The 23033-nt window shown below is 30.4% G+C and overlaps 1 protein-coding gene across 1 annotated transcript in view; it reads left to right on the top strand.

The window, feature by feature from the left end:
* Window positions 1–2285: 2285 nt before the first annotated feature.
* Window positions 2286–23033, top strand: part of LOC136968282 (latrophilin Cirl-like) — a 60230-nt gene continuing 39482 nt past the window's right edge. Inside the window, exons 1-2 of the mRNA XM_067262282.1 lie at window positions 2286–2416; window positions 14040–14130. Of these exons, the coding sequence (XP_067118383.1) occupies window positions 14076–14130 (55 nt within the window). The 5' untranslated portion in view covers window positions 2286–2416; window positions 14040–14075. The remainder of the gene's footprint in view (window positions 2417–14039; window positions 14131–23033) is intronic.

Below are 23033 nucleotides of genomic sequence, written 5' to 3'. Positions count from 1 at the left end.
TTGGTTATATTAATAATATAACACTAATAAAATTATCGATATTAATAAAGTATACATGAAAATAAGTACGTCGATTTCCAAAAATAACTTTGTAATTGATCCGAGGAAGGGTCATATATAATTTCGAAAGCGTAAACATTAAAATTGATCCATTTGTTGAGCAATAATAATGCTAAATACACATAATCCATAAATTTTCTCTATGTAATTAGGTTACCGCTAACTAAAAAAAAAAATATATATATATATATATAAAATGAAGCGGTATAAATCAAAAAGAAAAATAGTTACGAATAAACTTAAAATTTATGATATCTCTTTACAGAATGTTCTTATGATATATCGATATCCATTTTTACATAGATATAGCATAGATTTGTTTTAAAAATATTAAAAATAAAAATAAAAAATAAAATTTTCAGATACTAGAATGAATTATAGAATATTATATTAGGTTAGGGCTCGGTAATCGTAAATTTAAAACGTAGGTATGTGTAGGGTTAAAATAACAGCTAAAGGCTATCAGGAAAGATACGAGTCTAACAATGAACAATCCCTGCTGGTCTCTACTTCGTACGATGTAAAATAGCCACCCCCTGAACATAAATTCAAGTCCCAGAGGAAGGACTATCGATGAGCTTAGTCATTAGGTGGTAGTCACAGAGTCAACAAAGATGACCAAACTGCAAAATCCATCATTCACTATCTTTGATGGCAGATAAAGCATTTTTGTATTTTCCTTTTCAAATTTAACTATTCACTTTCTCAAAATAACCACATGCTCTGATTTTCCTTTTAAAACTCCTTTATTCCATATCAATCGGGTTCAGAACTTTAAATATTAATTATTCTAAAAATAATAAAGAATTTTTTAAGTGTTGTATAGATAGTGTAACTAAATCTTAAGCTTATTACGTGCACGGTTAATCTGTTTATACAATATCATTCAATTTTTAAATCAGAATTCCCTTAAAGATACAGTATAGAAACCAAATCTAGAACTGTCAATACGCTAGGACGTATGTACTAAACTAACACAAGGCTAGGGACGATGGAGAGTTCTGTTTCTTACGATAATTAAAAGCTTTTTCAGATTAAATGTAATGCGAACCAAATGAAAATATGAGCTTATTTATCTTGTATACATAATATTTAGAAAGGAAGTCGAGGGAGGGGGGGAGAAAAACGCTCTTTAGTAAAGCATTCGACTCCAATCGATATTATATCCCGTGACTCGTAAGCAAATCACGAAACGAAAAAATCGTGACGTACGTGCTATCACGGAAAATCCGCTTTTACAGAGACAGTGCGATTCTCATATTTAAAATCTAAAATGATTGAGTTGCTCTTGATATTATATTCCTGACTTTAAATCTATTGATGGTTATATATGAATCATGAATATTATCGATTTCGTTTCGTGTCTAATCCCGGTTATAATTTTCTTTCGAATATTTTTCCTCGAAGAGATGCGAAGAGATCGACATGCCAGACGTTAAATTTAATACGAGATCATTGGAAACAATCGGAGGATCAAAAGATCTTCACAAACGAGATCAAAATTAGTTGTCTAAACAGTAGAGACGATCTCTTTCTGATTTTTTCGAATTCGATCGATCCTCTCTCATCTTCCTAAATAAAAAAAGAATTGTTTTCATTAAAATCTATTTATCTTTTTAATCGATAAGACTAGTCATATATTTTTTCCTACTTTTAAATTACTTCCATCCCTATAGTAAACACAGAAACTGTTTTAAAGACCGAAAATAATATTGATCTACAAGGTTCCGAGTAAATTTCAATTTGGAAGGGTTATTGATCTATAGACCAGATAAATATCTTTTTTTTTTCTTTATGTTTTTATCTGTAAAAATCATCTTATCTAAAAGGTAAGAGTTCTTTCTGACCCCGAAAGTATATAAAATTTATCTTTTTCAAAATAAAAACAAATAATCGATATAAAAGTTTGGGATTTGGTAGAGAAACCTTCCCCGAAATGAGTCATAAACACGGACTGGTAGTCACGAAGATATCATTATCGAGATTGTATCGAATTGGTTTTAGAAGTTTTTCCGTTTACTCTTTTCCAAATGATTATCGTGCGCCTAGCAACAAGCGGAAAATAAATTCTGACGCTCTTTGCTTCCGAAAAGCTATTTACCTGAAGTTGCTGCTACAGAAATGCCGATCGTCGCCTTACTAGTACCGATTCTTCCCGTTAGAAGGAGCAGTTGAGACGTCATCCAATCAGCTCGCATTGTTGCCAAGTGAAACTGTTGGTCACAACAACGCCGAGCGGTCATACAGTTTCCGACCAGCAAGGAGTTTAGTAGTCTCCGACCGCAAAGCTGTTCTTTGGCTTCATTTTACAAACTTATCATGTGGCTTGCTTTGTGAGTTATCCGAAGACGTTCAGGTTTGTTATTGTTATTATTATTATTCGTTACTTTAATTAATTTTAAATACAGAAACTGGCTTATCGGGAGAAAAAAAAAACACGCAACAAAACTTTGTAATCGATATATTTTAGTGTTGATGACTCATATTTTTTTTTGTTAACGATCCCGTATTTCTATAAGTTAGAAATAATAAATACTCGAGTAAGTTTACTTAAATCGTCATCTATTTTACTTGTGTTCGAAATATCCGTCACGACACTTAATTTATACTCCAAGAAATTTCTGGAAAATTGACGTCAAAGTGTGTAAATTAAATTCAACTGACAAACAAAATGCTTGGAATTTTAATTATTTTAAACACGTGTTTACATACGCATTCAATGTAAATTAAATCAGTTCTCTGTGAAATCTGCTCTCTTAATTTATAGCAATCGATTTAGGAATGTGTGGGGAACAAAACTGTCGGGAAAGTCCTATAAACTTACGGCCGATTTCACGCCCGTGAAGTTAAGTTTTTCGTTTTTTCCTTTTTTCTTTTTTTTTATTATTTATTTATTTTAATCGCCGACCTGAGGCAACTTGCGGGCAAACAGATGTGCCAATGCCCGAAGGTTACAAAGGGAATTTCACAGTTGACAGTTGTGTACAACAGTCTCTGTCGGTGACATCTTAATGGTTGCAATCCTCCTATTGTGCCAATGAATCCCCCTCTTTTTTTTTTCATTTTCCCTTCCGTCCGTTCCTTTACAATGCAATCTAGCTTTTACTGCGTATTGGATTTGCATACATTAGCGCATTTTACTCACAAAGCTACATTTTCTTGAATGTTTCTAGTGTTTGAATACGTTTTTTTTCAATAGCCAGTTTAAAATTTTCTCCAACAGATTTGAAACGAATTAACGGGAAATCGATTTCTATGCAAAATCCTCTCTACTTTTATATCGATTAATCTAAAGTTTCGAGATTTGAAAAAGATTCTAGTGAATATTAAATCGATTTTAGATTTCCCCCCACCCCTTACGACACCAGAAATTTTGACAGATTAATAATCAATTAAAATTGTCCGAAAGTAGAGAGAAAAAAAAAGATAGTAATAAAATAATTGGATGACGATTGAATAAAACGTCATGTGTTTTAAACTATTAGATTTTTCTACAAACAAAACAAAACAAAAAAAAAAAAAATGGCTTTTTTAACCGGATCTGTCAATCGTGTGTCTCTGCGAGAGCAAAGACTCTTACCGCTTGGCACTTGTTGGCACCAAGCAAAAATCAATGCTTCGATTTGAGAGTCGCACAGTTTTTATCTGGGATATATTTTTTGTATTATTTTTTCTAGTTTGATATACATTTTTTTCTTTTTTTTTATACCGAATTCCATTGAAAAGATGCGGGGTTATAAATCGAAGAAGCATCTCCTTCCGAATATCTTTACTTAAACTCGAAGAAAGTATGAATTTCTTGATCTATCATTAATTTTTATTAAGCTCGATAACTAGGCCAGTAAGCCTATTATGATAATCCCATCGCATGCATTTTTTCTTCTTTAAGATGCTAAAGAACGGAAAGATCTTAATGAATTGTCAACTCGAAGAAAATCTAAAAATAACCCAAAAAATCTTAACGAATAGTTCAATTAACATTAAAAGATTAAAAAAAATTTAATAAAATAACGATGCATTTTTTTTAAAATATTTATTTTGACTTGTAAATTGTTAAATTCGGTAATTTTCTTTTAAACAATTAGATTAATGTAGTACAAATGGGATTTAAGAAATTGAATTTGTTTTCAAACAAAGCGTAATATTTGTATAATTTATTCAATAATTATTTAAAATACGTATCGATTTTTTTAAAATAAGTAAACCGTTTTGTTATTTAATGCTGATTTTATATAATTTCTACAATAAATACAAGTGTATTGTTCGAAAAATTGTAGAAGGTTGTAGTCTAAATCTAGAGATAGGAACGTTTTAAAAATTATATTATTAATGAAAAATATATACTGTATATATATATATATATATATATATATATTTTCGTTACGTCTGCTCTCGACGTTTCTTATTTTCGTGCGAATTTATGATGTTAATAAGTATCTTCTACATGTCGGAGGCAAGTGAAGATCACTTTTCTCGTACTAAACTCGGCTTGAATAAAAAGTGAATAAAGATTAATGCGTAATTTTTGCGAATCCAAGCACGTGATTTTATGTCAAATTCAAGCGGGTCATTAAAACCAGTTGGGAAATTGGCAAAATTAATAAAAATTACGTCAAAAAAAGAGGAGTAGAGGTGCACGAATCTACTTCGTTTTCCCTGGAATATCTTTTTATGTTTTTTTTTTTTTTGTGTGTGTAAGCAGGGGAGAAGGAGCGAGAGAGGAGGACAAGGGTTACACAATCCACTCTCAATTAGATAGGGTCTTGCTTCTGACAGGGAGCGTGCTGGGGTTAGTCACGCTTTGGTAACGAGATTAACTTCGCATAGAGACAGCACCAACTTTTCTGTTAATAACTAAATCAGAAGAATCAACTAAGGAAGCTACCAGCTTCTTCCAATTGGGAATCTTCAGCTGTTCTTAAACACAGTTGATAAATCATTAAATGTGAGAAAATATTTACATTCATTTACTTAAGAAACAAGTTTACATATGTCTGCACTTTAAATTAAATTTAAATCAAGTTAAATTTATGGTTTACTTAAAAAATAAAGGCTGGAAGTATTGAAAGTTTGGAAGTTTAACATATATATATATATATATTATATATATGCAGGGGAATAACTATTCATTATTTTTTTAATTTGTATCTCCACGATATTAGTAGCCATAGATCATTTTATGTAGACATCTCGATTTAAACAGTTAGCCTAGGAACGTTCATAAAATAGCTTTAAAAAATGCTCCTTTTTTCTAAAGAATCGTCACTGTCGGTTAAAGAAACATCCCTGGTTTATTTTTTAAGGAAATAATATAATAAATTTATTTAAGCTAAACCTCTACCATGTAGAGGTTTGGTGTAGAGGTTATATTAAATAAATTTTCTTATACAAATATCAAATGTTTAACATATGTATTTAATTAAAAACAAAAGATATTCGGTAAGTAATAGAAAACTGGTCAGACGACAGACGACTTTTGAAAATCGAGGCCAAGTATTTATCTATAACTTTTCCTTTCTTCTTAATCTCTCTCAATACTTCTTTGTATCGGTTGCCTCGGGCATACTGTAGTGAAGAAAGCCTCGGGTATAGTCTGTCATACCTGCTAACTGCATTAATTATACCATAACTTTGGTAATCCCAAACTGGTTTTTCTAACCCCAAAATTCTTTGGCATAAATCCTGAACTCTTCCGTCTTGATGCCGCTTAGATTTATCGAATATTCGATTATAATTGCGTGATCCGTTTTCTCCGGATAATTGTTATAATCGCTACCAAAGCGTAATTCACCTCGCGTGCTTTCACGTATTAAATTCGAGCTTCTATTTCGATCACTCCGGAAATGACGAAACGGAAATAATTGTTGAAGATGTTTCACATCCGAAGACGCTCCTATGTTATTGACCCTACGTTTTTCACCCCCGAATTACATCATATCCTGTTATGAAATGACTTACCTCTATTCTTATAAAGCTAGATTTCTAGTTCCAGAATTTAAGTGGCCCAAAAAAAGGGGGGGAGAGGAAAACCATAAATTTTTTTTGGTATAAAACTAGTTAAACGAAGTAAATATCGTTATAAATATTCATTATTTATATTTTTAATACGTAAATCGTCAAGTTTTGCATCGCGTACAATTTCTTTTCTCGAATCAAATAGAGAATTTTTATTGTCATGGCTTCAGCCGTCTCAGACAAAAAGTCTTTTTAGTTAATTAAAAACTTCTAAACGGTTATTTCGATGTGTTTACCAGACATAAATGCCCAATAAAGAAAATTTACTACTAAACATTAAGCAATTTTACAGAATAAATCCAGATTTATAATCATGTGAGTGCAGTTTTAATACCCCCGCGTGGAAAAATTACCGTTTAGCTATCGATGAATGCTTAACACTGTACAAAATTGATTAAAAAGAAAGTCAATTCGATGACAAGAATCTACACAGTACACGGATTAATCAGAATATACGTGTTTGAATTGGAGGGAAGCATCAAATACTCGACAGAATGACGAATGGCGATGAAGCTTCTCGATCACGTTTGAGTATTAACAATTCTAAAAGAGTTAATATTTTTGTCTAATAATAAATTCACCGTGCACATATACATAATAAATACGTAAGAACTCAATTTTGTATCAAAGTGGTAATTTTAGCGGTTACGTCCGAAACCGCATTCCTAATCCACTTAAACGATTTATTAGCTGTATCAGACATCTTGATTTATGGTTCTTCAACTCCCCAGCTAGTAAATTGAAGAGTGTACAATTAAGTCATTAAGTGATTCCGAGTTTATCTTGACGACCCAGTTTTACAACATGTACTTAAGAGAGGAGATGATGGAAGTGAAATATGAAAAACCATTCTCTATGCAGGGATGTGGCCCACTTTTAAAAAGTTCCTCACGCTCTTTGACAAGATTAAACTGAATTATTTTTGCTTAACAGGTGATCGTTAGAGCCGTGTCCTAATAATCTTTCTTTCTCTTTGTCTCTGGAAATAGGAAAAGACGGGGGAAGTGTCTAAAACCGGTTGGCCCCTTAAGGGCCAACCAAGTCATTTTTAAGCTATCAATCATCGAGCTTGGCTTTCCTGTCAACTTTTAACGATGACAGCGTAGACAGATTTCATTGTTCTCAAATATTTCTATGAATTTTGATGTGTATGATGAACCATTAACGAACTTCGTTACAAAATATTTAACATTTCTATGTATGGAATTCGTGTTTAAAAATTTATTTTCGGTAAAAAAAAAAATAAATAAAAAACTTTCTCTTGTTTTTAAATTAAATACTACGAGTTTACGAACATTAATTTAAAATCAGTTACGGTGTCAACGATACCGATTTAGCGTAAGAATAAGACTTAAGTAAATGGGAAATACATCACTGCTTATACCCTCCAGTTTCATCTCTTTCAATGTAATGCTAGGAAACGTGACTTATAAACCTTTCGCATCCCTTCTGACGATATTAATCTTTCGACCAATCATGTGACTGTCAGTTAATAATACCAGTGTCTGAAGTTGGAGAAAAGTTGCTATTTCATGGAAATGGTATATATGTCATCCTTATTGTTGAAAGTCTCTTTCCTGTCATAGAACAATGGAGATAAAGCTCGGCTATTACAATGAAATTTCCTGAACTTGGATTGATTCGGTCACTTTATTAATAGAAGTTGTCATAGTATCGTATTCTTATAAAAATAATTTTATTTCAGTTATCGTACAGAATAGGAAATAGTGTAATAAAAAGTCTACAAACGAAATTATAATAGTTATAAACACGAGACGTTAAGATAATGTCGTTAATACCAGCTTTTACGGTAAGGTATTAAAATTATACAACTAGATAGAAACAACGGTAATAAAATAATTACAAAGTGCATGAATTTATATTATTTCGTGGCATTATTTGTTAATGTTTTACGTAATTTTTGATAATAAATAAGTTAAAACCATCGGGCGTGAATGTATAAAGCTTCTTTGGTAAGAAACCAGTGAAAAATTGAAGAAAAGAATACAAAACAGGCTCGTAAAAAGAGAAACGTTCTTTTTTTTTGAAGATTTCGTACATCCGAAAGAGAATATTCAATCCATTGAAAAAGGGGAAATCTTCTCGACCAACTTAATCATTTATAGTCCCTTTGATGATGAACACTACTTTGATTCTAATGAGACTCAGAATCTAGAAAGGAATATCGTAGATGATCTTATCGAAATATCTTCTTCTTCTTCCACTTTAAGGATTTTAAAAAGTTTTAAATCGCACACAAATATCAGCGAATTATAAGACTTTAACATCGAGATGAAAGTACTTACGATATCGAATAACTGTCATATATATATATATATAATATAATGGTTTATTTGATGATTTATTATTAAAATTTCTTTCGACTTCTTTCTTATATTGATCTTCAATTACTCTTTTCTAATGTCTGTCTCTCTTTCTTTAGAATATTTTATATTCTTTTATTATAAAATTATTAATCTTCACGATTCTAGTTAAAAATTTGATTATATTGACAAGTTTATAGGTGTTTTTTTTTCCAATAGAGCTTACTGTATTGTTATTTTTAATGATGTCGAAACAAATACAGAATAAAAACTAAAGATAAAACATATATATTTCGAAAATTCATTATTTAAAAAACAAATTAATGAACTATATAATAAATAAATAAATTGTTTATCCCATCAAACATATGTTTTAATAATTATAAAATATTCTTCTTATCTGTAGCATGTGAAACATTTTAAACGAAACATATGGCCGAAGAAAACAATATTCGCTTAATTGAATATCGTTTTCTTAGAAGAAAATGTTTTACAACGAAAAACCGATTAAAAATTGAGATGAAAAAATTAATTATCTGCATTATTATAATACGTAGCCTATTTTTTTTCCATTTCGAACAACGGAAAATCATCTATTTATCTAATTATACTATTTAATTATCGTTATTTTTTAAATCATATTTAGCTGAATTTTAGCCATTAATCGAGTTATAATATTATCTGTTATAACAGTATAATATTAATTCATAATGTTTTTTAATTATATATCCTATTTTCCTGTATATATTTATTTATAGTTTTGTATTAATTATGCATTCAAGATGTTTAGTAGTGAAAATCAAACATTACGCTGGAGTTTAATTATGTCGGAAGGTTGTAATATTGAGAGATTCAAAATAAACAATATGAGGTTGTATGTATCGATATTAACGTATGGAGATTATAATTTTTATGCTAATTAGGCATTGAGTTAGGATGTTTTCGAATGATTTGTATTGATAATAGAGTATAAGATCAATAAAGGAGAAAAAATCACTTTGTTTATTTTGATAAAAGTATTTTTTTCTTGTTTCTTTGTACACATTTTTTGATGTAGTTGAGCCTTTATACGTTGAGCAAAAGAATGTTAATATAATTTGAGATAGAAACTTTCGATTAAAGGCGAACAATTTTTAAATTCCTGCAGCAAATGTTGCAAAGTTCTTCCATTCAGCTGCACTTATCTGCCTCCTGTCTATCCTCAATATGAGAAAACCGAGAAAAATCGATTATCCGAACTAATTTGAGGGACGGGGGTGTCGGCGAAAGTGATTTGTTCGGATAATTGTTGTTATATTATATTCTGATAAGCTTGATATATCGGAAAATTGACAAAATATACAATAATATGCAAAATGCGAGATGCTTATTGTCGTCTTAGTTCATTAAATCACTTGTGCAGTCCACTTAACATCGCCAGCCATTATCTCGCCCCCTTCTTTCAAATAGGATATCTCCTTCGCCATATTTCTAATTCCTCTTATTAACTTTTCGGTATTAAAACGAAATTAATAATTGAATAATGTATTCTTTGCATATTCTACAACTTTTAATCGATGAAAAATTAAGATACCATGTTGTAATTTATAAAGCTTTATGCGAGAAGAATTAATTACCATATTATAATAGATTATATTTTCGAAAGTTGTTATTATTCGAGCCATCAAGTATCTTTTAGTTGAAAAACCTGTAATCTATAATGGATTAAATTAATAAAAATTTCTAATTTCTAATGAATGATAGTCAATCGATGATGGATTAGACGATGCAACAAATACAGCCTGCAATTTTCTCTGTGATTCTATACATAGCTCTGTGCCCTTATTTTCGATTAGGGTGGTCCCCTATGCTCCTTAAGGGAAATTCTGACCTCGTGCTGTTAAGAGGACACTGTTACAATAAGTACTCCTTTAAAATACTAGCGTGTCTATCCCACTCTCGAGGTCGGAAGGGGTGCACATTAACTACATCATCTGTCAACTGACTAACCAATGTCAGATGGCTGATTGGACATCTCATTTACTATAATCTCAGCTTGTCAAGAAAGTCGTTATTTACTCCATTCTTATTCGTCAGATGGATCATCATTTCTCGGTGACACCTCTTGTTCTTCAACCGTACTGTTTAAGAATAACGAAGCAGATGTATTTATCCACACATCTGCTTTACAATCTTTATTTAACATCCATTCATAAGCCTCGGGCTCGAGTGGTCGTGGCCGCCGAGTCATTTTTCAAATACCCATTTGACATTCACCTAAATAATTATGGGAAACCAAAGAAAATCCTAATCTAAATAGTAAGCAGCAAAGTAGCACAACGGTAACAGAAACCACCCTTTAGCCTGCAGCCGTCGTGCCTCTCAATCTATGAGCATCTCACACTCCTTGCCATTATTAAAATCCTATTATCTTTATAAGATTGGAAATTTTAGACCACGGAAAGAATTATGAATGAAACCAAGTGAAATCGAAATTATTAAATAGATTTATTACTCGTAAATGGAATAAGGTTGGAGGTGTCTATGCCTCGTTAAATGGAGTCTAGATATTCTCACTCGTTACACCCGTATGTCAAAATACAAATTGGGTTTAAAACGTTATCACATTTGCCCACCAAATGATTAAATAATACGTACCAGAAACTTGCATAATCCTATTACTAAAAAGAAATAATGCAACTTAATCAAAACATATCTGTTTTAACCAACGGTAAGAGAATTTAATTAAATAATTCTAAAACTTTGAAAAACTTAGCAAAACATAGTTAGTCTGAAATTGTGAATTCGTGTTTTCTTTAATATATGTCTAGTGCTTAATTACATATATCCTAAGGGAATTGTCAGTAACTTAATTAATTGTACTTTTTCTTCAGTTCCTGCTCATCTGATGTATTTTTTATTGATTATCTTAAGTAAAATCTTTCGTCTACGCGGTAAAGGGAATTCTTTAAAGTAAATAATAAAAAAACACAACAGCGGGTAAGAAAACTCAGAAAAGCCTATCAAAATAATTATGTCTTCTTTTACGTTTAAAAATAAATTAGTTTTTTTTTTATCGTAATAAATTCGTGCTAAAATTTTAAATAAGACACGGGTTAAAAGTTTAGGTTAATGTTACCTATGGTTCCAAGATGGCGGCTCGTCTGATTCCAGCAAGGAAACAATGGGACGTACGGTACGTTGTAACCTAACCTAACCTGTTCTAATAATTTTGTTGATAATAATCACGGTAATTTATTAGAATACCCCAGTGTTTCCCTTCTTCTATTTGCTGGAATCAGAGACGAGCCGCCATCTTGGAACCAAAGTTTATATATTCATACGAACGATTTAAATAATTTGTAGATTAAAAAAGAATTTCGATTGTCATCAACATATTGCCACAATTAAAGAAGAAGCATGAAGAATTTTAAAGTATCAACCGTAAAGAAATTAAAAAATGTTAAGTACCGAAACTTCCCTTTCCCGAGAATACTAATTAGACTATTATTGAAAGAGACCGCATGTGACATCATAAAGAGAAAACTTTATTGACTCCAGTGAGTCGTTAACAGTTGAACTCGAATCCAACTGTAGTCGATGCCCTAAGCACATTCATTAAGACTCTCGTCTGTCATTTGGTTAATTCCAGTAGAAATAGAACAACTGGAAACTGCTTTGGGGCTGAAAGGAACGAATAAAATCATCCAATGTTAGACTTGGAGTACATTCTCTTACGTATCAATCGCATTTTTATTTAGTATTTATCGTTGTTTATTCCATTCTTCGTAACGAAAGATATAATTGGAGTGTCGTTCAGACCTTGTTATGTTTTCTCTTAATGATATCTTTCGAACAATAACAGTTACATTTTCAAACTTGTCTACCTTAAAATTCTCTCCGAGCTCATAAACATCGTGAAATATGACCGTTTAGGGGTCATAGAAGATTTAAATCTACAGTCAGACAGACTTTTTTTTTCAATAATTCATTATTTCCTACTGTTTCTTTGTAACACGCGATTATCTATCATCGTAGTTACGTGATGGCGGGGGTAAAATAAGATTATAGATTACCCGAGGAGTGCCATCGAGTGATTACTAATAAAGTCTCTTTAAAGATTAATATATACCCTAATAAATAAACTCGAATAACAATTATGTAAATATCTAATTTTGTGATAAATTTATTGTTATTGCGGTTCGAATAATACACAAGAAATAATATTCCGAGAAAGTAGAAAAGAATAATTTTATTAGCCAAAAAATAAGTGTATTTTTATTAAGCTAAACACTTTTTAATCTATTGCAATCGATTGGACCGAAATCCTATTAGTTGTGTTGATACCCTGCTGCTCTTGTTCATTAAACAGAAAGAGGAAGCAATACTTGAATGTAATTTGTTTTCCGGAAACACCAAACCAATCTTCAATTATAACAAAATAAAATTAAGGTTTTGTATGTATACAAACTCTCGATATTAAATATTCATTCTGGGAATTTAAAATTTTTGTTGAATAAACGTAAAAATGTGTGTACACGTCACGTAAATTCTCTTTTGCGTGATATATGGTCACGGATTTATATACCGGGGCACGAAGGAAGACAATATATACTATCTATTGACATTATTATTTTTGGAACATTTTGTGTCATCGTTCGGTGGTCACTATTGTTTCGCTCATCGACAATTGACTATAGTTTGACAGAGAAAATTATTGTTCCCACAATCCTACTCATATTATATATATATATATATATATATATTATATATATAGAGAGAGCTGCCAATCTAGGTTCGAATTTGGCTAATTGTAATCGATGTCCATCTTCGTGAAAAGTATTATTAAAGTACTTCTCAGGCTCGTACATCCGTCGCATTTCCTGTTATACAATAGCTTGAACTCTCGAATGAAGTTCAATACGTAATAAACCCAAACTTAGCTGCTACATCATCCATTTTAGTGTAATCTTTCTCATGCAAATCATTCAACCTATTCAACCATACGCATCTAAGCTGTCTAAGATCTTTAGAAATGATCTTCCCAGCTTTGTAATTTGATAATTGCTTTAAACTGCAGCTGGAATATAGATTTAATGTTGTTTTTATATATATATATATATAAAACAGACTTTTCTGATCAGGTGTTGAAGTTTAACCTATATGCATAGCATCATTAACACAATCTCTAATACCTCTATTTTTTTTTTAAACTTGTCTCTTTAATTTGGTTTTAATCATGCAACAGTGCCTTGAATTTTAATTGTCTCCAAAAAATCTTAAATACATTTGCCATAAATCTTGCAAACAAGCAAATGTTCGCATGGAATCACAAACGGCAATGTGTATAACGTTAATTAAAAATTGTCGTTTAAACAGTCGACCAAATCTTAATGGGTCCACAAATAGTAGAATAATTTATTTAGTTTTAAGATAAATCTTAACAAATATCAAAACCGAGTATTTCTCATATACATTTTGAATAGAAATGTTTTTAAAACATATAATAATTCATTCTGCGAAGGTAAAACATAGTCTTTACTGGTATTCATGAAAGTTATGAAAGCGTTAATAGCAGTGTGAGAAGAATAAAGGAATAAAAAAAAAAAAGTAGATGACGAAAGAAAATTATGTCTTTTAATTACTTTAAATTCTTTTTAGGTTACATCCAAGAGTTATCCAAGGGGAAAAAAAAACATGGAATTGTGGTATTTCATGGCAATTTTAACTTTGATCTCGGCCAGGAGAGGAGGTAAGTCGAGTTTTATATTTAGAACGGAAGTTAAATTATAATGAATGAAAATTAATTAAAAATTCGCTTTTATTATTTAAATAATTCTGGGCGTAAATTAAATAAATGATTGTTTTCTTATTCCTTCCCCTCCCCTCCGATGGTTCATTTAAAAGATTTTTATAAGTGTTAATGCACTTTATTACAGATAATTCTGTACTTAATCACAGTGATCGTTACTCTGGTTTTTTTTTTCTTTTCTTTCTTCAGATTTTATGATCAGAAATGTTAATTAAATTTGTGTTAGAGTAATATAAAAGTCATTTAAAGTAATGGAATAGTGAATTCATATTAAAACACTAAAAAAATAAATCGATTTTTCTATTTGTAAATAACAGAAATACAAAATTAGGTCTATTCTTGATAAATATTCACAATTTAATAAAATAGCTCCGTCATTAAGTGTTGTTAGTGACTTTAATGCTTTTTTTGCGTATTCAAGAAACAATTTTTATATAAGTTTTTAATGCGTTTTAGAATGAAAAAAAAATTATTAAATGTTTATCACTGTTCTACCGTTACGCTAGATTTCTTAATAAAAATGTAAGATAAACAATATTCCGAAAGGAAAGAAATAATAAGTTACAATTTTGATGTATCCATTTTTTTCATTGCATCTTGGTATATTTCTTTTGCTAAGAAAGCAGAGACGTGCCAAAATATGACTCCAGATTTCATTACCTGCTGGGTACTCCTATGAATTTACATATTGAAAAATCGTATTAAGCTTAGAAAGTAACATTATATACAGCTGACTTCGGTTTAATAATATTTTCTTTTGGAAAAATATATAAATTTTCTGTGGATGACAAGTGAAGAAATCTGCAAACTTGTTTACTTTTCAACTATCTACAAAGATTGTCTGCATCTTCCAGTTTTGAGCTCACCTCAAATTTTATTATAAAACACACTATTTTTTTCATATTTTTCTCCTTTCATAATTTCAAAAATAAAGTATATAACTCCATGTAAAATAAACATTAATGAGAGATTGTTATGAACGAAAGGTTATCTATTAATAGAATTAATAATTATCTATAGTTATAAGGCTGTCTATATATAGTTATCGAGTCATTTAAATTCGTCTATTATAGTATTGTATAATAGTAAAATAATGATTTGTTAATTGAATTATTAGACTGTTTTACGTTATATAAGGTAAATTAATTCAATTTTTATTTATTTATACGTTTGTTATACTGTATAATAAAATATACTACGCAGCCAAAGTTCAGACATTAGTCTGTAAATCGTTGTGTTTCTACCGTTATGTGAGGAAGATTGAAAAAAAAACTCGCTTTCGTGTCCACGCCGGAGATCTTGTTATTCGAAATAAAACTTTCGTCAAATCACGAAAAGTATTGTTCTTCCTGTATGAATAAATGATCGTAATATAAAAACGACTGAAGACATTTGCACCTCAGCTATATTTACAAATGACTTTTGATAGTTTAGTTTGGTGTGAAGCGATTTATTTAAATTGTAAAGTGGATCAATTCTATGCGATATACACTCTCACTTTATTGTAGAATGTATTAAACAGTTCGGTATGACATTCTCTTTCTGACTACCCTGTGGCCTTTAGTTGCAGTTGGATTAGTCGTATTAAATCAGATTACTGTATATCAATATCGGCATTAGAATTATATTAAATAAGGAAGGATTATGTGAGATAAACAAACACGCGATTCAATTTCGACTTAAAATAAAACTAGATTAATTTCTTAGAGTAATAATAGAAAAATATGCAGCCGTCACCCGAGTAAGATACAATTAAATGAGAGCGAAGGACCGAGAGAGTAAGCTTTGAATAATTTTATGCATATTGTAAAAGATATTATAATATTAAGTGCTTAAAGAAGGTCATAATAATAATAAGAAAATGTAGAAAATATAATTACTGTATGGGTCAAGGTAAGAATTTAGTTTCTTATTCCGGTACGATGCTTTAGAATTTTAAGTGCAAGAGATACTCGGAATGAAAATACTATACATGCAAATGAGAATGCTTGGGAGAAAATGGACCGTAAAATCTTAGAATAATTTTCGGTAAAGGGGGGAAAACAAGAAACAAACGATTTGGAAGAAATTAAAGGTAAGAATTCCAGATGTGTTGGATAAAGAACTAGAATATTTGAAAGAAAATGGGACGAGAAAACCATTAGAAAGGAAAAACTTAAAATGTCTTCGGAGAAACTTAGCACGACTTAAATAACGAATAGACAAGATTTAAGACTACTTTAGAAGAAGTAAACGAAAAAGATACGGAAGATTAGGAGAGAGACAAGGCCGTTAAAAGAAAATTGAAAAATAACTACTACATTAACCCAATTGAAATTCTGCGTAAAAATGAAATAGAAAGGATAATTAATTAGTAAAGTTTTACTCGTTAATAATATTCGGCATCGAGTAGCTTTTTACGATTTCTTGCGAAGTTTACTCTGATAGACCTTTTATGCTCGGCTAACCAAGCGCTTTGTTCATCTGGATAAGTTGTTCTGCGTTCCGGTTTCAGTCAAGCAAGTCAAACGATTAGACATGTATTGTGCGATCATTCATCGGAAATAAAAAATGAAGTGGCGGTTCGTAAAAAAACGCTTAAGTTGATAAATATTTAACACCTTACGAGAAGAATGCAAACAAAAAGACTTTTCCAACGCGGATTTGGGAGAGTTTAGGGTCGCCGAGAAAGTCAAGGTTACTCAAATAATTAATCTCCCGTTCCGAACTGACCCAATTACTCCGTGACGTCACAATAAGAAACCATTTCGTTGCAAACAATGGAACAATGATCGAAGAGAGAGCGTTCGTATAATAACTTGTCGGTAACTCGCTGCTACAAATAAGGTCTTTTACAAAGCAAATTTTTCGGGTTTTCAAACGAATTTAAACGCTTTTAACCTCGGAAAAAAATGACTTATTGTTGCTTTCCGTTTCGTTAACGTGCGAAATTAACCTCGTTAAAAAGTCGAAATGAACGAGAGTCCATTCGAAATCATCCAATTTTGTTCGTTCTTATTTACTTTAACTACACAAAATAATTGTGCGAATTAATTTACTTGATTACACACATTATCTTTTAATGACTGGTGTAAACGAGATTTGATTTCTTTTCTCCTTTCAAAGCAACAGATGAAATTACAGTTTACAATGATCGCTTCTTATATACAATATAAATTCTCTACTATCCCTTCATGTATATATATACACAGCTTGTATTGTTATAAAAACTAACATTTTCTTTAAATTTTTCTTATTCGCGAGCGGCAAAATAAAGAATTTAAAGTTATATTAGCTATAAAATTCAATTGCAAATAATTTTAATGGGTTTATCGCTTTACAATGGTCTCGTATAGAATCTGTTTAATATTGATTTACTCGTCTCGGAGAAAAACAAAATAAAAACATTTCAATTCCCACAAATTATCGAATGAAAAGATTTGTTGGAAAGAAAACAAGATCGAAATTACTATATTTTATGCTTGAATTTCTGCAGTAGATTTCAGGTATGTTGTTCCAGAACAATGAAAATAGAAGTGGCATGAATGGAGAAACCATCAATAATTATACTCGGCACCATAATAGAACATTCATCATTGTACTTAACTATGTGGAAAGCACCATCGTAGCGCATATCATTAGAAACCATAATTTACATATATATATATATTGTAATTTTCAATATAACTTAGAGTATATTATTATTGAAAATGAAATAAATAGATCGTAAAAATATTCAGAATTGGTATTATTTTAGAAAGTTAAATATATACTACGAGAAAACAATAAAATCCACATTTCTAAAGAAGAAAAGAAGAAAATGTAGTGTTACAATTTTTATTTTTATTTGGTTTATAATTAATAAACTCCTGCATAATGAAAATAAGTACGTTTCGTGCAAAATAATAGCATTTACGATATCTCATTAATAAAATTAATCAGCTGTACTGTGGGCGGTCCTTATCCCCTTTTTATTTTACGTATACGCAACTCATTGTTGCAGATACAAACTCTCAAAAATTGTTAATTGTCTTTCGGAGGGGGAGGGGGAGGGGGAGGAAACAAAAAAACAACAATTTTCTAAATCCATCAATACAAGTTGCGTGTTTACCAGGTGAGGGGTGTTACCAAGCACGGGTTCTGTTTTCCGAGCCCTGGGCAACCGGCTAGGGAAGTTTTATTGCGGCCAACGACTGTCATGTCCGCGACACGTGAAATATTATCTTCCTTCGGTAAACAGTGGGCTGTCTGTCACGTGACGATCATGCCCCTTTGTCCCTTGGGGCTTGTCTCGATTCGTTCCAAAATTTTTATATACACAAGTAAATTCTGTTTGGAACTGTTGTTTTTCTTAGCAATTTGTCTTCGGATTTGAAAATATTTTTTCTTTCTTTTTTTTTTAATTTTGTAACTTTCAAGAATTTTCGGAATGAATCTTTTTTTTTTCTTTATTTTATTTTTTATTCTTCTCTCTTGGATGAGTGAGAGGGGGTAGAAAGCCGAAAGCATACGTGTTAATATCTTTAACTGAATATAATACGTTAATAAATAGGTTTCAAACGTGAACAGGATATGAGTATAGATGACTTTAAGCTACAGGTTGGTGTAGACTTTAATAATAGTAAACCTCAAGGTCGACCGGTGATGGAATGGCTTTTGTCACTGCGATTTTACTTTTCTGCTCCGAGTGAGTATAGTGTATCATTGTTAACTTTTAAAAATTTTAATAAATATAAAATTCAAACTTCAATTTAATATAATTATATTTATCTATCGTAGGTCTATAAAAAAGAGCTTAAGTCCATATATATATATATATATAAATATTCTATATTTACACTTTTTTTAAATAACGAAATGTAATGTTTAATAATAGATGCGTTTTTATCATCATAATTACTAAATATAATAAAGTTTTTATTATTATTGATGATCTTCAAACCGGACAAGCTTGTTTTCTGATTAACCCTGTAATTAAAAATTTAATAAATGATATTACTAATGTGAAAGTACTCGTCTTTCAATACTTATTACAATTAAAGTTTATAGAGATTTAACCACTCGTTATGATTTTTAATCACTCGTTAGTTAACAATTCATAGAATTTATTTATTTGTCTCTTATCGAATATATATATATATCTTAATACCCTTAATGTAATGGGAAAAAATTAACAGAGAAAATGGAATGTGTGCAATAGGAAGAAAAAGATCTATTGCTTATGACCGAATGAAAAACAATTCTATTGTATTTTATTGTTCAATAACATCTTCGAATTATGTTCAAATTGTTGTGTAAAGGCAGAAAGCAATCATTTACTGTTGACCACAACTCCTCCAACTACGAGGTTATAAAAGTCAGTTTAACTTCTTCATCAATTGACCCACTTTAATAAAAATTTTTGGAACGAAACCAATTTCTTCGCTCGACCGAGCAATAATTTTTCTAGCAAAATTTTTAATGAAAAGAACAGGTTTTAAACATCTTTTGTACTTTGGTAATTTCATACCTTTCTAAACGAGAATTCCAATCGAACCGAAGAATTTCATTAGAAATTCTGTCAAGAAAAAATAAAGTATTTAACAAAAAAATAAAAAAATAATTCGGAGAGATAACATGTTTAATGAGCTATAATAGACAAATAAGATGATATTCGGTTTTTTTTTCTTTTTTACTTTAAAAGTTGCCAAGTAAGCCTACTGAACTCTCCATTGAATACTGTAAATATAGCATAAATAACACTGTGTTCCAAGCAAAATAAATAGTAAATTTAAGAAGCTACTCACGTATCACTGCGGTATTTATAAGATTGCCATAAAATATGCATTATACTGTAATTTTCGAATAATCTGTACTTGGGTGATTTTATTCTGCTATAAATTACAAGGAAACAAAGAATACGATAGGCAAGACTCTTTTATAATCCCATTACACGGGTATAATTAATTAAAAACGCCATCTTTCACAAGTATAGAATTTCTCTTCTATTGATAGAGTAAAAAGATGGAGATTCGATATGCTCCATTATGTTAAAACAAAGCATTAAAATATTGGGGCGGAAAATCATTCCTTTATAGGTCTGTTACGTTGCAAAAGTTCACCTCACACATTGATCTATTTATCTTTTGAGGTGGAGAGGTTACAACTTAACGATGGTCAGTGACATTGAAGAAATTACAGTAGAACGTTTCCACCTGGATCTAATGATTGTGTTTGTCTAGTCTAAATGACTACTACCGGATAAACCAGCATCCTCGCCATCTGCAGGTGTGCGTGTGACACACCGGATTGAAGTATGGTAAACCAGATATTGGCATAGAATTAAAGTTAAAAAAAAATCTAGCAAAACTATTTTAATTAATTTTATCGTGATTAACAATCTTGCATTAGTAGTTAAAAAGTTTCTGTTTTATCTCCCTTTGCAATCGTCTAACTCACCTGTTAAGAACATTCAGAATCATTTTATACAGCTTACATTTTAAGTCTCGGAGAAGGAAACTCTTTTATCGATTATAAAATTATAATTTAAGTAGTTTCAAAACTATGTTATCGCAAAATAATTTGATAATATTTGAATATGAAAATCAATGCGTGTTATTAGCAACTTGCTAATGAACTGTTAATTTATCGATGATTCCGATGTCATTCATTTAGCTCAACTGACAACAGACTCATTGTTTGGTCATTATCGGTTCCAACAAAAGAAAAAGATCCACTTGGACTTCCACTACAAATTTGCTAATTCTTCCATATTGATTCAACCTATGCTTTTACCATAAAAATGAAAATTAAGACATATTAGAAGATCGTTAATAATAATAATAATAAAAAAACAGTTCGAATAGCCATTAACGTGTAAGTTACCTTCGAATTAATCTTCTATCCAAAGCGCAAACAACCACAAAAAAATCACAATCGGTAAATAGAATATGATTGATTACGAGAGTTATAAGTTTTTCTGCCGTTGTATTGAACGAATATGAAAGGGAAACGTGCTCATAAAGAAGGTTCTAAAGACGTCTTTCTGTCCTATAAATGCTCTCTGACGCGTAATCTTCGTGATCTTGAGAAATTAGTATTGTAACTCCTTCATCAAAATTCAGCTCGTCCTTAATACCAGACTTTGCCAACCTTTAACTTATAATTGTACGGTATAACAAGCTGACATCACTAAAATCCGTGAATAGAATAATAATCAGCTCCTTCTTATAATTTTTCTCAATTCCTTTATTAATTCCTTTGCTATGTTAATACTAACGTAACTCTTGTAATTATTTAGAAATAAAAGTTTTTCCTCTCGTTTTATAAATAGTAATGATAATACGATTTAATAATTTAAATTACGGGTTGTAAATCGTAGCGCAATGAACTAGGACAATTCTCGTGGAAGAAATGTCGGATGAGCACAGTTAATCTGATAGCATCGAGTTATACAGGTAGTTGAACACCTGTGAAGATCGTATCCATCATAAGTGGAGAAGCAAGTCCCAACAAAAATAGCCTGGCCTGTTTAAATTGCCATTCCATTTTTACTTCTATATATATATATATATATATACAATAATTTTTTCTATCGAAACTTATATAAAAATGGAGATAAAATTCTAGGAAAGCGGCAATAAAATTACTTAAACAGCTTATTTTTTATAAATAAAATAAATTGAAAATGGTGTAAAAAATACTTTTACGTGCTATTCAATTAGGCTACTAACCAAAAATTTAACTAACAAAGGTCTTTATCTAGAGTATTAAAAGTAAATACACTTGTATATCTCTAAGGATTTTGAGAAAATAAATTATCGCAGAGGTCTAATTTAACATTTAAATGCCCAGCGTTACAAATCTAAAATACTTAAAAAAAGAGAGTAAAATTGTATGATAATATTTAATGACATTTAATTAGGCGAGTAATTAAGGGTAATTACAATATTTATTTTTAAAAAATTGCAAAAAAAGACATTAATAAGCTTACTTTAAATATTCTTTTGTATCCAGAGAATGACGCAATAAAAGTAAAGAAACTTTTATAGAACAATAATAGTAAATAATTGCCACCTCCCGCTCCGTAAATCTCTGCATCCTTTATGGCGAATAACAATATGGCAACGTCAGTGGCCCAACAGACTTAACACGAACATAAATGTCTGAAAATGGCAGTTATACGATCATCCATTTACTTATATACTCTCCTGACAGACATCGAAGGTTGTGTTTTAAATCCGTGTACTTATTACTTTATTATGGATACCGACATTCCTTTTATCTGTTAACTTTCGTGTAATTTATGTTACACTTAATATGTTTCATTTATTCTAAGTTAAATATAGTAACCATAAATTCGACTCGACTATGTAATATATCCGACAATGAAGTTTTCAATACCGTTTCCACGTACAAATAATTCGCGTATTCGTAGCAAAATTGATAAGTAAAAGACGATACCTTATAAAATTTATAGCTAATGGGCCTTATAAACTATATTAAATTAATTATAATATATTCTAAATATCAACAGACTTGAATTAGTTGCTGTCCAAAACACTTATCAGTCCATTATTCCCAATGCTATCCATCAAAGACAACCTTGGGAATAATGGACTCTAGCTATTATTATAACTGATGTAAATGCCGTAAATTAATCGCAATAGTAATTATTATTACCATAGAATATAGTTAAAATAATTTAACTTAATTTTACACACCTATATATCATTTTTAAATACATTAAATCGCTCAATATATTCATTAAGTAGCAGTTATTAATATAATATTCCTGTACAATGTTTTGTATAAAAAGTGATGTAGCATCAATTGTTCGAGTTCACGACTTCTTACTTACCTGCAACTAGTTTGACTTTTAAATA

This window comes from Centruroides vittatus, unplaced genomic scaffold, assembly GCF_030686945.1.
Source record: "Centruroides vittatus isolate TY-2023 unplaced genomic scaffold, ASM3068694v2 contig_1427, whole genome shotgun sequence".
In the NCBI taxonomy this organism is placed as follows: Eukaryota; Metazoa; Arthropoda; class Arachnida; order Scorpiones; family Buthidae; genus Centruroides; species Centruroides vittatus.
This window is presented reverse-complemented; position numbering and strand designations above follow the sequence as displayed.